The 17,072-nt window shown below is 33.3% G+C and overlaps 1 protein-coding gene across 1 annotated transcript; it reads right to left on the bottom strand.

Annotated features, from left to right (window-relative positions):
- Nucleotides 1-3,042: 3,042 nt before the first annotated feature.
- Nucleotides 3,043-14,073, bottom strand: LOC129806176 (protein snakeskin-like). The gene is made up of 3 exons (XM_055854574.1): nucleotides 13,554-14,073; nucleotides 6,319-6,442; nucleotides 3,043-6,237 (listed from the first exon to the last, which is right to left on the bottom strand). The coding sequence occupies exons 1-3, from the start codon at nucleotides 13,593-13,595 to the stop codon at nucleotides 6,023-6,025; spliced, it is 381 nt and encodes a 126-aa protein (XP_055710549.1). The 5' UTR covers nucleotides 13,596-14,073; the 3' UTR covers nucleotides 3,043-6,022.
- Between the last annotated feature and the right edge of the window lie 2,999 nt (nucleotides 14,074-17,072).

Here is a 17,072-nt window from a genome sequence, read left to right as displayed (position 1 = left end):
TTGCGGAGTTGATTCTATTGTTATGGCCGCCACTGTATTTTGTTGTTAGTCCAACTGAACATTTCGTCTAAACACCTTTCATTGATTAAATCACGATCCTGAATTACTTAAGGGTAAAATGGCCTAATTTCCACTCGATTTGGTCAAATGGTCAAATAAAAATTTAAAATATTTATGATTTTTTAAAATACCATCTTTTTAAAATACTAATATTCTAAATCTAAATTTAGAATTTAAATTAAACTAACTAAGTAAATAAGTAATCTAATACTTTTACAAACAAACATTTGTCCGTTAATCTGACAAAAGTTTACAAACAAACGACGAAACTTTACGAACATTTTAAATATTTACGAATTTTAAATAATAATACGAACATTTTTAGTCATATAAATCACGTGGGAATAATATTTTCTTGACCTAATTTCTACACTACAGTAAAATATTGCTACTTGGGTACTTAGTCAATTTCCTATAGGCATAAAAATTCATATTTTGAATTGAATATTTTCTTTTTAGGTCAATTTTGAGTTTCAAAGACAATAAAATTGAGAATTTCAGTGCAACACCAAGGTTTCCAAAAACAATCATTAATAAAAACCAACACTTAACAGCATTCCATTTGAACATAATTCAATGTAAATTATGAAATTGGTTATTTGATATCCCATAGTCTTTCCAATATTCCGAAAAGAGCAACACTTCCGCTTCCCACGTCTCATTAGTGAATAGCTCAAAAAAGATGAACGGCATTCAAAACTGGGAATGATTAACGATCAAATTCGTACTTTGTGACATTTCAAAGACTTTGAGCCTATTGTTAATTGAAGAATGAACAAATGAACAAATAGAATTGTGGGTGATAATTCTGAGCGAAAAAATTATTTGTACACTAAATTTCAAACTGAGTTTTTTGCATTATGGAAAATGAACATGCGTTTTTTAGTACTTTACTGTTCTCAAGTGCTTCTGCATTACCGACTTTTTTTTGAGTTGGTCATATGTTCATGCTACGACTGTTTGGTAGTTTTAGAACACGGCGAGGACTGGGGAAAATGGTTGCCATAATGGTACTATTCCAACGACAAATAAAAAAAATGGAAATATTTCTCCAGAATATTTTTTAGTACATGTCTGTTCTCAAGTATTTCTGTATTATCGACTATTCTTTGCATTGGTTCCTGTAAATACTGTTTGGTGGTTTTGGAAGACGATAAGGACTGGGTAGATCAGTTGACATAATGATGCTATTGCAATAAAAAATGAAAAAGGGAAAATCTCTCACCTGATCATTTTTTAGTACATGTCTGTTAACTATCTGTGTTAACGACATTTTTTTGGTTCAAATCACGACTGTTTGTCGGTTTAGGAACACGGCGAAGGCTCGAGAAAACAGTCAACATAATGATACTATTCCAATGACAAATAAAAAAGGAAATATTTCTCCCGAATAATTTTTAGTACTTTACTGTTCTCAGGTGCTTCTGCATTATCGACTTTTCCTTATGTTGGCTCATGTCACGACTATTTGGTGATTTTGAAAAGCGCCAAAGACAGAGTAAAGTAGTCTCCATAATGGTACTATTCCAGTAACAAATAAAAAATGGAAATATTTCTCCAGAATATTTTTTAGTACATGTCTGTTCTCAAGTGCTACTATATTATCAACTTTTCTTAGAGTTGGTTTATGTCACGACTGTTTGGTGGTTTTAGAACGCGGCGAGGACTGAGGAAAACTGTCTCCATAATGGTGCTATTCCAATGACAAATAGAAAAGGAAATATTTCTCCCGAATAGTTTTAAGTACTTTAGTGTTCTTAGGTACTTCTACATTATCGACTTTTCCTTATGTTGGTTCATGTCACGACTATTTGGTGGTTTTAAAAAACGCCAAAGACAGAGTAAAGTAGTCTCCATAATGGTACCATTCCAGTCACACATAATAAAATTTTCCACCTGAACACTGTTTTTAGTACATGTCTGTTCTCAAGTGCTCCTGCGTTATCGACTGTTCTTTGAGTTGATTCATGTTACGATTATTTGGCGGTTTTCTGGGGAAAACCATCGCCATAACTGTTCTATTCCAATGACGAATAGAAAAGGGGAAGTCTTTCTCCTGAACACTTTTTAGCACATGCCTGGTCTCATGTGCTTCTGTGTTAACGACAACATTTTTTGTTGGTTCATGTGACGACTGTTTGTTGGTATTGGAACACGGCGAGGGCTAGTAAAAACAGTCGCCATAATGGTACTATGAACACTTTTTTTTAGTACATATGTAACTATTCCCAAGTGTCTCTGCATTACCGACTTTTCTTTATTAGTGTCTGTATCGACTGTTTGGTGGCTTTAGAACACAACTAGGATTAGGGAATACAGTCGCTATAATAGCGCTACTCCTATGAAAAAATGAAAGGAGAACTATGTCTCCGTAAATATTTTTTAGTACATAACTCTTCTTGAGTTCTTCTGCAATATCTGTTTTTCTTTATATCGATAACTGTCTCGACTATTTTCTCTAGTCCTCGCCGTGTTGTAAAGGCACTAAACAGTCGCGACAGGAACCAATACAAAGAGTCGATTATGTAAAAACATTAGAACAGGTCTGTACTAAAAAAAATATTCAAGAGAAAAGTTTCTCCTTTTTCATTTTTCATTGTGATAGCATCATTAGACATTTTCAAAGCACCCTGTTAATATCATTTCCCACCCCAAACAACATTCAGTGAATGTTTGGGTGAAACAAGGTGTGTTTTGCTTCCGTCAAACTCCCAGGACGTAATTTATGGTTTGATGGAAAAAAGCGACAGAGGATCGAATGGAGACATGCCAGTGATTTAGATATCCAAAAGCTCATGGGGTGGATCAATGACGATTCCCTCATCATGAGATTTCATCTTTCATTTATTTTTACCATCACCCTTCTCTCAGTTCCACCCCCGTAGGCCATTTATCCTGCCGGTGAATTCGACAAACAAACCGTCCAAATCACATTAATTCCCATACTACTCGTAAATCCATGGATTGAATTAAAATAGCTCGTTTAGCAATTGCCTGGGCTTTTATTACTTCTAACAATCAAAATACTCTTGTTAAAAAGATTCATATTAAACATCAATTCTCATTATTGAGGAAGAAATATTACAAAATAGAAAATTTCTTTATAGATAAAACATTATTGTAAATATCTTATAAATATATATTTTTATCAAACATTCTGTCATACAAAAATAGTTTTATTGGTTTATTCTGTGGATTCTAGAGAAAAAGATATGCTTTTGAACTCTGTTACTTTTTGCCTCTTGGGACATTTTGGATATAAGTTTATTTTTCTTTGTTCTATTACATTTTTTTGGAGTTTTTGGCCACTCTGTGACATTCTTGATTCACCATCAAGAATAAATTATCGATTTGGCGTAAGCTCGAGATGAAGTTGGAGGACAGAAATAGCAAATATTACCTTCCATTTATAAATATTTATAAATGTGTGATAAAATTAAATATTCAGCTGCTAATTAATTCATGTTTCTCACTTCCTTAACATGATAAAAACAGGTTGCTCCTTTCAACCATTTCCAAATTTTTGTATTTTTCAGAGAGCATTTTTGTCTTTTATAGGTCACACAGACTTGAGGAATTTCAAACTGGAAATTTCTCTTAGAACTTCCTGTTACATTCCATTGAAAATTTTATACCAAATGGGTCAATCAGATCGAAAAAATGTATGGGAAAAACTTATAGAATTCACATCAAATATTTTTTGACATTTTCTGCAAAAATAGACAGGAAATTACGAATGTAAAGTACCAATTTTGTAAAGTGAGCGCGGAGTAAACAAATTTAGTTGCCTTTATTTAGTTATAAACCTTTCGGAGAGACAAAGCCACTCTAAAGCCAAGCCAAATCTATTCGAAAATATACCGGAAGCCTACAGTGCAAGTTAACGTATTCGCCGCTTTAACGCTGGCTGTTATTCCATTTCGAATTTTCGATATTCATGACAATTCAAATGTCAAAAGCGTCAATAACAGTGCATAAACGTAAGAGACAAAGCCAAGTCAAATCTGTTCGGAAATCGTCCGGAAGTTTAAAGTACAAGTTCTCATATTCGCCGCATTATCGCTGTCTGTTCTTCCATTTCGAATTTTCGATATTCATTTCATGACACTTCAAACATCAAAAGTGTCAATAACAGTGCATAAACGTACGAGACAAAGCGAGCCCGATCCCAAGTAGATTTTGATTCTCCAATAGTGTCTTGGATGAAAGGTAAATGGAACTCTATTTGCACAAAAAGTCGTTGAAGTTCGAAGAATTCAAATTCAATTTCGAATTTTCGAAATATTGTACTAAAAAGCTCACAAAAGAGTTACTCAGTGATTATGGAGTGATTAAATAATGCGACAGAAGCAATAAACGTCGTTGCTTTGTTTTTTCCCTCACAACAAAGTGAAGACCGACACATTTTGACACTTCAGCACTTCGAAATTCAAACAGGATGTACTTCAGCCAACTTGCGGAATTATCAAGAAGCGAGAATGTCTCTTTAGGCTTTTCAAATAGATCTTCGAATTTTTCAAGATCTTCTTGCGAATGACAAGACTCAATACACTTTCGAATTCGAAAAGGAAGCATTTCAGCCATCATGCGGGCGAAACGAGAAGTAAAAATGTCTTTTTGGTTTTCGAAACCGATCTTCGACTGTTTTAAATTCCAGCTACAAATTAAGCAATTAACGCTTTTCCTGAACCTTTGTTGTTGTTGAAAAGGAAGAGTTTCCGTCATCATGCGGGCGAAAAGAGAAGTAAAAATGTCTTTTTTGGTTTTCGAAACCGATTTTTGGCTTTTTTAAACATCAGCTGCAAATTAATCCATTAATGGCTCCGATCAGTAATAACCTTTCGAAGAGACAAAGTCACTCCAAAGCCATGCCAAACCCATTCGAAAATCTACCGGAAGTCGAAAGTGAAAGTTCACGTACTCGCCGCTTTAGCGCTGATTGTTCTGCCATTTCGAATTTCGATATTCTTGACACTTCAATCGTCAACAATGTCAACAACAGTGTGCAAAGTTTGCTACAAAAAGTGAATTTTTGTGTAGTTTTGTGGAAATTCAGGATGGCAGAATATCTTAATTGCACTTTCACTCAAAGAGATGTCCTTTTTAGGAATTTGCTCATTTTTGTGTAACTCGTCGGTTTAAACGTTCGAACTTCCAACGGGTTTTTAGGTAAGTTCTCTTTGATATACCTTCGAATCGGTAAAGGAAAAACCTCTACCGGAGAGAGCTCTCAAATCGGGAAGGTTATTACTGAACGAGAGGAATGTTTTTCTTTAACCTTTGTTGCTGTAATGATTTGACGCCTAGATGGCGTACCGAGCGGATGCCAAATAGATTAAAATTCAAATAATTCAAAATTGAAATGTAACAGAAAAGGCAACTTCCTCCAAGTCTGTGAGACGTATTAATTAAATTTTACGATACTTTAGAATAAATTAAACTCATTCTAGAGCATTAGCTCATTCTAGACCTTGAAGACCAATTTATAATAATAAACAGGTGAGAAATAGAAATCTCATGTAAAATTTTGCGTGATGTTTAGAATGGAAGGAGCACTTAATTGCTTAGTAAAAGAATTTCTTATATCGAGCTAATATTAACATAAACAATTGACTTCCTCTGCAAGAAAAAGTCTCTGCACAATGTCAGAGAAAAAATTATTTAAAAAAAAAATTGAAACAAAGAGGAAGAAGCTTCTTAAGACACTTTAACATGACATTTACAGCAAAAGCTCAGGAGGAATGATTAAAGATTGACGACAACTCCAGAGAAAAAGTGCAGGGTTCGTATTTTGCTTTCCCCCTTGTCATATACGAATAAACAGCTTAGCAAATAGAGTGTTAAAAAAAATAATCTCAGAAGATGTCTTTCTGGTAATTCTTGGGTGCTTTCCTTTTCTGTTTTTCTTTTTTTTTTTGGTAAGAAACATCTTGAGAGATGTTTACTGTGGTAGGGAAGCTTTTTAACTCTTGAACACGAAGAAGATGTCAAAAAGGAAGATAGCTCCATTTATGATGGAGAGACCTGCCTTGGAGAGGGCTATTTTCCTTCGGTCTGACTTAAAAGCATTTTCCCACTCTTGAATGATCAAGGCACCAGCCGCAATGAAGAGAATACAGCCGACAAGACTGTAGAAAATGTCGTGCCTCTTGTGAATTGGAGAGTTTATCAAGTAACCTAAAAGGAGGGATAAGTAGAGAGTTCAACACAAAAATCACCACTTAACTCTGGGCATCACTTCTAAAAATAAATACTCACAGACAAACAGTCCAATGAGAATGATGCTGAAGCCGATAAAAGTGCCAGATGTTAGCATGATCGTGATGGGCTCAGTTTCACCCAAACTGTTGTAGTGCAGAATAACGCATGTTACTGAAAGAACCTAAAGAACAAAAGTATTCCACTCAAAATTGCTGCGCGAATTCTATCGAAATTTCCTCGGAAAATTTCTCCCAAAGGGCATTTCACTTCGTTCTTTTGTATTCGCATTTATGGAATATTTGAAAAATATTCGCTATATTCGAAAGAAATTAATGACTTATGCAATTATTCGCAAACAATCAGAATAATATTCGGAATATTTACAAAAAAAAACCTTGCAAGAATATTCGAAATATTCGTAGTCTTGTAAATTTTTTTTACATATTTGGGATAATCGCTAAATATTTTCAGAACATCCGGGATATTTGCAAAAGACTTATAAAAGAATTTTCGTAATATTCGCAAATTACTGCATATTCGGAATATATGCATAAAAAAAATACAGAACATCCAAGATTTTTGCAAATACCCTGAGAACTGATATTCATAATATTTTCAAAAGAATATTCAGAATATTCACAATATTTTTAAATCTTTAGGATAAACGAAATATTTGTTAAACATTTGCAGAACATACTGTATTTTTGGCAAATTCTCTGAAAAGGGATATTCAGAATATTCGCTATATATACAATGATTTACATAATCGAAATATTTGCTTGAAACTTGCAGATCATTCAGGATATTCGCAAAGGATTTGTAAATATCCTTATTTAAATCTTGTATAACCGCAATAGTGGAATGTTGGCATGGTTCGCACAGAGTGAACCTTCAAACAACGCAAATTTTCTCTTTGTTTGCAAAGAGCTGACTTACCATTTCTCATCTCGTCGCATGAGCTTAAATTATCTCTCTTATGGCTAAGAAATGACGAACTAGCACTTTGTAAACAAAGAGAAAATTTGCGTTGTTTGAAGGTTCACTCTGTGCGAACCATGCCAACATTCCCCTAATTGTTAAATATTTGGAGAACATTCTCGATTTTTTGGATGAACAAAATATTCCTGATAACTTGCAAATTACTTGCATATTCGGAATATTCGTTAAATATTTGCAGAACATCCAGGGTATTCGCAAAAAAAACTGTCAAACTGCGAAAATGGACATTCAGAATATTCACAGAATTTTCAAATTTTTAGATAAACGAAATATTTCTTAATCATTTGCAGAACATCCTGGATATTCGCAAATTCATTGGATAAGATATTCAAAATATTCGTATTATTTGCAATCCTTTTGTATATTCGGAATATTCGCTTGAAACTTCCAGATCTTTCAGAATATTCGCAAAATACTTGTAAACGAATATTCAGATTAATCGCAATATTTAGAAATCTTTTGGATAAACGGAATATGCCTTAAACATTTGCAGAACATCCTGAATTTTTTTTTGCAAACACTCTGCAAAAGGATATTCAGAATATTTTCAATTTTTTTGCACATTCGGAATATTCACTTTGAAATTGCACAATAATCGGAAAAGATTTGTAAAAGAGTCAAAAGAGCACTCCTGATATTTGTAAATTACTTGAATATTCGGAATATTCGATAAATATCTACAGAACACCTAGGGTATTCGCAAAAAAAACTGTCGCGAAAATAAATATTCAGAATATTCGCGATATTCTTTTTGGATAAACGGAATTTTTCCTAATCCTTTGCAGAACATCTTGGAGACACGCAAACTCCTTGAAACGGATATTCAGAATATTAACAATATTTCCAATTTTTCTGGATATTCAGAATATTCATTTGAAACTTGCAGATCTTGCAGGATATTTGCAAAGGATTTGTAAAAGAATTTTCAGTATTATTCACAATATTTTTTGAACATTTTGGATAAACGAAATATTCCTTAATCAATTGCAGAACACGCTGCATTTTTACAAACTCGTAATATTTTAATAATTTAAATCCGTAATATTTTGCTTATTTAAAATATTCGCTTCAAACTTGCAGAATATTCATGTCAGTCGCCAAAGATTTGTCAAAGGATATTCCTGATATTTGCAAAATGCAAATTTCTTGAATATTCGGAATAATCGTTAATCATTTGTAAAACATCCTAGATTTTTGCAAATTCTCTGAAAAAAAATATTCAGAATATAAAATACTGGATTTTCGCGAACTCACTGCGAGGGAATGTTTAGAATATTCGCAATATTTGCAATCTTTTTGCATATTCAGAATATTCTCTTGAAACTTCCAAAACATTCATGATCTTCGCAAAAGATTTGTGAAAGTTTATTCAGCATATTCGCAATTTTTTTTTGGATAAGCGAAATATTCGTTAAGCATTTGCAGAGAATCCTGAATATTCGCAAACTTCCTAGAATGGATATTTCCATATTCGGAATATTCACTTGAAACTTGCGCATCATTCAGGATATTCTCAAAGGATTTATAAAAGAATATTCAGAATATCCGCAACATTTTGAAATCTTTTGGATAAACAGAATATTCGTTAAACATTTGTAGAACATCCTAAATTTCCGCAAAATTTCTGCGAAAGGACATTCCGAATATTCACAATAATTGCAATTTTCCATATTCAGAATATTCATTTGAAACTCGAAGATCATTCAGAATATTTGCGAAAGATGTGAAAGGATTAAAATCATATGCAGAATATCCTGGATATTCGTAAACCGCTTGAAACGAATATTCAAGATATTCGTAATATTTGCAATATATTTGTAATTTATACATGTTCAGGATATTTTCTTGAAACTTCCTAAACATTCTGAATATTCTAAAAACATTTGTGAAGGAATCATTTGTGAAGGACATCCTGGATTTCCGCAATACCGTGCAAAAAGATATTTAGAATATACGGAATTTATCGTAATATTCGGAATATTCTCTTAAAACTTCCATTCTGGATATTTGCTTGAGATTTGTTAAAGAATATTCAGAATGTTGTAATATTTTCAAGTCTTTTCCACGTTTTGAATATTCACTAAACATTTGTAGAACATTCGGAATATTTGCAAAAGCCCTACGTAAGGCAATTCTGAATATTCGGAATATTTAGTACTTCCATTTTGGGAATATTCTCGAAGACAATCGCCAGTGAAATGCCCTTTTGATTTCTCCATCTTTCACTTTGTGTATGTCAAGACTTTCGGCACAGGAAACATGAATTTCATTGAGTCTCTTGGCCCCCAAGGGCAACATCGTGAATGGAATTGTGATCTTCTCACGGTTGCCGTTCCCATTTCGAGCCAATTTTTTTCGCGATGATTTTGCTTCGTTTAAATCAACAAACTAGAGGAGAACAACTAATAAAACTTCAGTGTAATTCCACTATTATTGGCAAAAGAAAATATTTACATCGCGAAATTGGATGAACCTGATGAGTTTCTGAATTACTTCTCTGTGAATTGGGGCGTATTCTGCAACATGGCTTTATATTCTTTTGCAAACTGAAAATTCCTATTATATTAGAACTAATCTAAACGACACTTTGATTGTTTTTAATTAATTTTCCGCTGACAAAACTATCTCGACTGAAGTATATGTTAGTTGTAAATTTTTTCTAAAAACTCACTATTACTGGATATAGAAAATTACTACAAAATCTGTTCGCAAGTTATCACTTATTTAATCTTTGCAAAGTCCAAACAGCGACTGCATTGTGCAATATTCGCTAATCTATTTATTTTCAAGTGCAAAGCCTCTGCTTCCAAGGAATATCCCCATTGGAATTTTGTTTATTTAGATAATTCAAATGTGGAAAATCATTGCTGAAAATTAATTAGTTGTTCACCTTTCACGACCAGATAATCATCACTGAAATATTTACATCGTCTATCAATTTGAATAAATTAATATTGGCAAAATCGGCACGCAATCGAAAGAGTGCAAAAGGCCTATTTAGCAAACATTCTTGTTCAGAGAGTGCATTGATTAAATATTTCGCAGGCTCTGTGATAACGCGAACTCGATTACTCAGTGGATCGCAAATTTCCAAGAATAAATGGGTGAGTCTGGTAAATATTTTGAGATAGAATTTGTCGAGAAAAATGTTAATTGACGACAGTGAATATCTGAGATCATCCTATGAGGTCAATTTGGAGGAGAAACATATTTATGTCTTGAGAGATTTATTTGTTACACACTTACACATTAAAATCTTGACCTTAATCCCATAAATCCATCTGTATCACGATCTTTATTGTGTTTTTCTTGCTGAAGAAAAGTCTATCGAGATTTTCTCATAGTTTTTACTCGTTCGCTTTTTAATAGTCAGAGTTAAAGTATTTAAGTGAAAAGACTAAAATTGAAATATTTACGTATAAGCTGAGACACAAACCATAAAGCCTATTTGGATAATACTATTTAGATAAATAGTCTTTCTTTCTATGAATCATTGAAAAGTTGCACAATAATAATTCGATTAATAGGGATAGGTAACCAAAAAATTATCAAATATCAAATTTTATCTAATGTGTGTCCCTGCTATCCATTTTTTTCCTTTTAAGGATAATTGGGATTTATTCCAAAAACCATTGAAACAATGAAATTCAAAACATAAAACATAACACTTTGGCACAAGAAATGCAACACTTTTCAAAGAAAAATTGGTATAAATTGTATTATCTGTTGTATGTGTAAACTTTATCTAAAGTGTGTCTCGGCTATTTGAATTCTTTTTCAGTCATCACTACATTTTATCACGGAAACAATTGAAATGCTAGATTGCAAGCTTTGGAACAAGCAAATTACGGAATACAACACTTCTTAAAAAAAATCAATTACAATTTTACTACATAGGGGGAAGTGGGGCACTTTTGAAATTGGGATTGTTCACCTATTTTTAAACAAAATTGAGCCATATCGTGATATAATTTAGCTGCACAAACAATTTGAGAAGCTAAATCACATTACGATATGGCTCAGTTCAACTTACTCTTAGGAGCAAAATCACAATTTCAAAGGTGCCCCACTTTCAAAGGTACCGTACTTCCCCCTATTGTGTGTCTCGGCTATCCAAATTTATTATTTTAAGGATATTTATTGTTTATCCATAGAGCGACTAAAATGCCGGAGTTTAAAACACTGAACGTATTGGCACGAGAAATGCAACACTTGTTGAAGGAAAACTGATATAAATTGTGTTACCTTTTGTATATCTAAGTTTTATCTGGTGTGTGTCTTAGCTATCTGAATTCTTTTTTAGTCGTCACTACATTTTATCAGGGAAACGATTGAAATGCTCGATTGCAAATTATAGAACGAGCAAATAACCCGAAAACAACACGTTTAAAACAAACAAAAAAACATTTACAAATTTTGCAACCTATCCTGTGTCTCAGCTAAACAATTTCCTTTTTCTTAATGATAAAAGTGTTATAGCCACAAATTCAATAACCGAAGCAGATAATAAATTAAAGAATAAGTCAGTTTAACAAATAAAATTTGGCATCTACTGAAGAAGAACGATAATAAAAATATTTGTCATATATTTCAGTTGTATCAGATGCGTGTCTTGGCTAAATGAATTATATTTCTAACGATATTGATATTGTCTTAACTCGAAATCGATTAGAGGAGTAATAAATTATGTTATCTGCAATATTTCGCTTTATCTGGTGCATGTCTTGGCTATTATACTGTCTTTTTCATGATTATTCTATTATAACTCTGAATTGGTAAACAAATGCAACATTTTAAGGAATCGTACGAGTTTGTATTCAAAATGAAAGACATTTGTTTAGGAAAAAAACAATTTTTGTGATTCAGCGATTGTTTCGGCTTCGAATAATGTGTCTCGGCTAACTGAAATCCTCTTTCAACGATCATTATGTTTAAGAACCTTAAACTCAAAAAATCTAAACTATCAGAATCTAAACTGAAGAACAAAATCAGAAAAAAGTTGCATTTAAAATAAATTTTATAATCTGGTTCAAGTCCCGGCTATCTGGTGTATGTCTTGGATAAACAATTTCTCCTTTCCATATTGAATATATTTTCGCTCCAAATTGACTCAATAAATCAAATGTAGTTTATTTTAAGAAAGAGCAATAATAAATTATGTTATCTGCAATAATTATCTGCATACCTGGTGTATGTCTTAGCTATTAAACTTCTTTTTTCACGATCATTCTATTTTAAATCTTAACATTGATTAAAAAGTGCCACATTTTAAAGAATTGCACAAGTTTGAATTGAAAAAAAAAGAAGACAATATTTATTGTAGAGAAAACAATTATAAATGTTGTAATCTAGAAAATGTTTCGGCTTTACCGAAAATGTGTCTTGACTAACTGAATTCATCTTTCAACGATCATTGTCTTTAAGCCTTAAAATTCGTGAAATTTCAGAATCTAAAGAAGAAAACAAGAAAATAAAATCCTACTTAATATAAATTTTTTAATCTGGTCTATGTCTCAGCTATCTGGTGTATGTCTTGGCTAAACCTTTTTTTTTTCAAATATTGAATGTATTTTCGCTCCAAATCAACTCAAATACAGGATTGTAAACTATTGAACGAGTTAGTTCAGTAAATAAAAAGCGACAGTGTTGAGGAAAAACAATCATAAATTTTGTATCTTTATAGTGTGTATTCTTCAAAGACTAACCCACGACATTCTTCCCCTGTTGCGTTCTTACACAATATATTCTTTTCTTTGTGAATCGTGTTCTTTAATACAACACAGAAAACTCCATCAGGCGTGGCATTTTCTCCCGCTTCTTGTTTAGGCACGCATTAATTTGCAAAAGATACTCTATAATTCTCTAAAATACAATCCAAAGGATGAAAGTGAATGGAAAGCATTTGAGTAAATAAAATTAGTGAATTGACTAAATAAAATATGGTAAAAATTTGAATTATGCAGAGACACTTTTAAGATTTCAGACTCTCTTCTTTTACAACGCAATTTCATTCTTTTCCCCCTTTTCTTCTGAACATCTTCCTTCTTTTCGGCGTCGTTCCTTTTGTTTGATGACACAATTCACTCCTATTTTATATACATTTTATGTATATAACCTCTTCATTGAAATTCCTCCTAGACCTTCAAATGAAACTTTAGCCGATAGAACTCAATAAAATTCTCTAAACACAATTTATACATTTCCGCCAAAAAATTTTCACACACCAAAGTCACACAAAGCAATAAATGGTGAGAAATCGAGGAAATTTCTAATAACCCAAGCCATATAGTTACCAATTCCAGCAATTTAATCAACGATATACGATTAAAACCCATTTTCACTGATAACGATTATTCCTCTCTACTTCCCAAAGAAATTCAATTGATTAATATATTTGTTGATAAAATGCCAATTTAATTGCAATACGGTGCGCTCAATCAAAAAAAACTGTTGCGAGAACTTGGAAAAAATCCGTCTTTACTCTTTCACTTTTGGCCAAAGACTGACGTCACATTCACTAAAGTCCCCCAAGAACCGCGCTTCAAAGGCACTTCTTTACATGTGAAACACAATATGAAGAGTGATGGAAATATAGAAATACACCGTAAGTATAGGGAGATTGGTATTATAGCACCCAATACAAGATGATTCATAAGTTTTTCATCATCAATGCACAAGCAGAGTGGGGAAAATGTCCCGCCAAAAGTGTAATAAATATTGGTTAAACTGACGCCATAAGAATGCACTCACAGTTCTCAACTCAATTGCACCTTTTATGCACTGAGGACAGGTGAAACTCAACACCCTGTTAGATCAAGAACTCACACTAATGGCTCCGGGACAGAGTTTGAGGTGGAAGAGCATTTTATGGGGATTGTGTGAGTTTTCTTTCCCAAGGTAAGATCAATCAGGATGCATGTACATCACAAGAACTTTGGGAAAATCATCAAAACAGGCTATTGCTATTCAGAATTTTCAGTTCAAGTTAAGGAGGAACCAATCTTGGAGCCTCAGTGGATCAGTTGGTAGTGTATTGTCTCTATGAAAGTAAGGTTTCGGGTGCGAAACTCGTCAGCCTAAGATTTTTCAGTAGCCGTATTAAATTAGTCCATTAAACGAATGAAAAGTAGGGTAAATTAAGTTAATTCAAAACCTGCTCCAAATGGAAATTTTTCCCTACTCCAAATGGAAACGTCATTGTTTTCGTGATAAATACAGTACTAAATTATTATATTTATATATTTTCTGTATCTCAGTTTCATTATTTAGTTAATTTTGCTCCAAATAAAGTGAAAATCCATTCATATTGACAAATTTTAATTTGTTAATTTCTAAGAAAAATTATAAGTGTACCTAGTCACCATTGAATTTTTCATCGAACGACAATGTTTCCCAATGAAAAACACAATGAGATGACTGTCGCCCAAATTCTCCTTCTTCTCGCTTGACGGGTCCTTTTGCACGACTTAAAAGTAGCGTACAGGAAAACTTCCTCTTCTTCACTGAAATTGCTCATTTTCACTCAAACGACTAAAATTCTTAAAAAAATACATTCATTTGACAACCCCGTGCCATCGTGACATTGAGCAATTCGAGTAATGTGTCCTGACTAAATCTGCGATTTCGAATGATTCTAGAAGTTTTAATGAGCAACTTTTCACTTTAACTTTAATGTGAAATTTTCTAGTGTGATAACTCCGTTAGGATAGTACTTTTCAAAATATGTTTCAGAAACACAAGTATTAAAGAATTTCATGTTTGAATAATAACGTGAAACAATGATTTATTTTCCTAGAAACTTTAATCTTTATTTAATTCAAACATTTAGAATTACTTTAAGAAATTTTATTTAAAGAACCAAAGAACTAATGTGCAAAATCCGACTGATTCTGTGTTAATCACTTTTAATGCGAATTGACTTTAAACGAGTTTGTAACTGTCTGAAATCGGGAGGAAAAAGGAAGGGTATTCTACATACAAATGGAGTGAGGCTCATCCTAATCTGCGTGACTTTCCTGGAGCTTCTTTCCAGAGTGAAATAGTCCTTCCAGGGTGATGATCGGGAAATTCCAAGACAAAATCTCCTGTAGATGATTATTCCAGAGAACTGTTGATAAGATCCCACGCCGAATCCCCCTGAGGGGCAGGACACCTCCCTCGGTGGCGAAGAATCGTTTACCGGTGGGACCCATTGCTGAATTACCTCAGTTACGGTGATCCTCGGTGATCTTTCTCACGGCTTAGAAGTCTGAGCTACTGCGGTTCCTGAGAGCAATTTATCCCAGTACACGGTGATTGGAGTCCTCTGACAGTAGCCAAAGATCCTCTCTAGCTCTTCCGAAGCTCTTCCAGATAGAAGAAAGTCCTATCACCTCACTCAACTTACAAAGCAACTACTTGGTCTCGAGGCCAAACACTCAGTGATTTTAATGGGAAAAGATTGATAGGAGGAAGGTGGTAGGAAATACATAACGCACACAAGTGGCATCCGTCTCGAAATTCGCCGCAAATTCCGAATCATTCCGAATTATTAGAAAATGTTAATTTGAATGAAAAGTGACCGTTATAAACGGCCACCATCGTCGTAGCGTTAATGACAAACTTCTAGAGTAACAAAAAGAAAGAAAAAAAACAGTCTAAGGACACCAAAAAACTTAAGATATCTTTCTGTTGGTCCTGGCCAAAATCCCCAACGCTAAAATCCTCAATTGCCAATATCTGAAAACACAAAATCCCGAATGGATCGAAATCGCAAATGAGTCAAAATTCCGGATTGCAAAATATCAAAAGTCAAAATCAATTTAAGGATATGGGATTTTGTCTTTCGAGATTTTGGCTTTTGAGACTTTGGCTTTCGAGACTTTGACATTCGAAATTTTAGCTTTTTCGGGATTTTAACTAACAGGATTTTGGCTTTCAGGATTTATTTGGTGATTTGGTGGATTTTAGCCTTTTTGGGATTTTGGAACTCGAAATTTTGACTTTCGGGATTTTGGTGTTCGGAATTTTAGTCCATTTGTGATTTTGGCATTCGGGACTTCAGCATTCAGTATTTGAGCCTTTTTGGGATTTTGGCTTTCAGGATTTTGGTTTTTGGGGGTTTGGGGTTCGGAGTTTTGGCCTAAGCCTCCTTTCGGCGCATTGAAACGTTTTAAAAGGCTGTAAAAACCTCTGAATCCAAAAGGCTTTATATTTGTAATATTTTGGAAGATCCGTCTTTTTCACACAAAAACACTAAAAATTTGCAAAAACTGGGGTGACATGATCGCTTCTTTTCGATAGTATCGACTGTCGATTATAAAAAATTGAAATAATAGCTGCTCCTTTTGCAGGTAATATAAATATTATTACCAGTCACATTCTTTTAAGAATGGTACAATAAATGGGCCAATAATATTTAAAAATCTATCAATCGTTAAATCTACACGATACAGATTTATCGATACTATCGATTCGATAGTATCTAAAAGTTATCATTTCACTCCTGGTTTAATTCTGCCTACAAAACAGTTGCCTTAATGTTTAAGCAGAGATACACTTAATAAGGATTACAACAGATAGTAAGGGTATTTTATCTCAAAAGCGTAGTGGTAGGTACATTTCGAAATACCCTCAGCTGAAATAAGCACTCAGGGTACAAATGTCGAATGAGTTGTTCAACCTTGCTTTCGGACGACACAATGGAACGCATGTATGCGTAATCCAAAAAGCCTCCGATATGGTGTCATAGTCAAAGAGAAGCATATTAAATTTGCGATGACCCTCATCACTTGAAAATAATAAAAATGCTATAATAAACAAATATGTAAATA

Source organism: Phlebotomus papatasi, chromosome 3 (genome assembly GCF_024763615.1).
Source record: "Phlebotomus papatasi isolate M1 chromosome 3, Ppap_2.1, whole genome shotgun sequence".
Classification (NCBI taxonomy): Eukaryota; Metazoa; Arthropoda; class Insecta; order Diptera; family Psychodidae; genus Phlebotomus; species Phlebotomus papatasi.
Note: the sequence above shows the minus strand (reverse complement) of the source record. Positions and strands in the feature narration are given on the sequence as shown.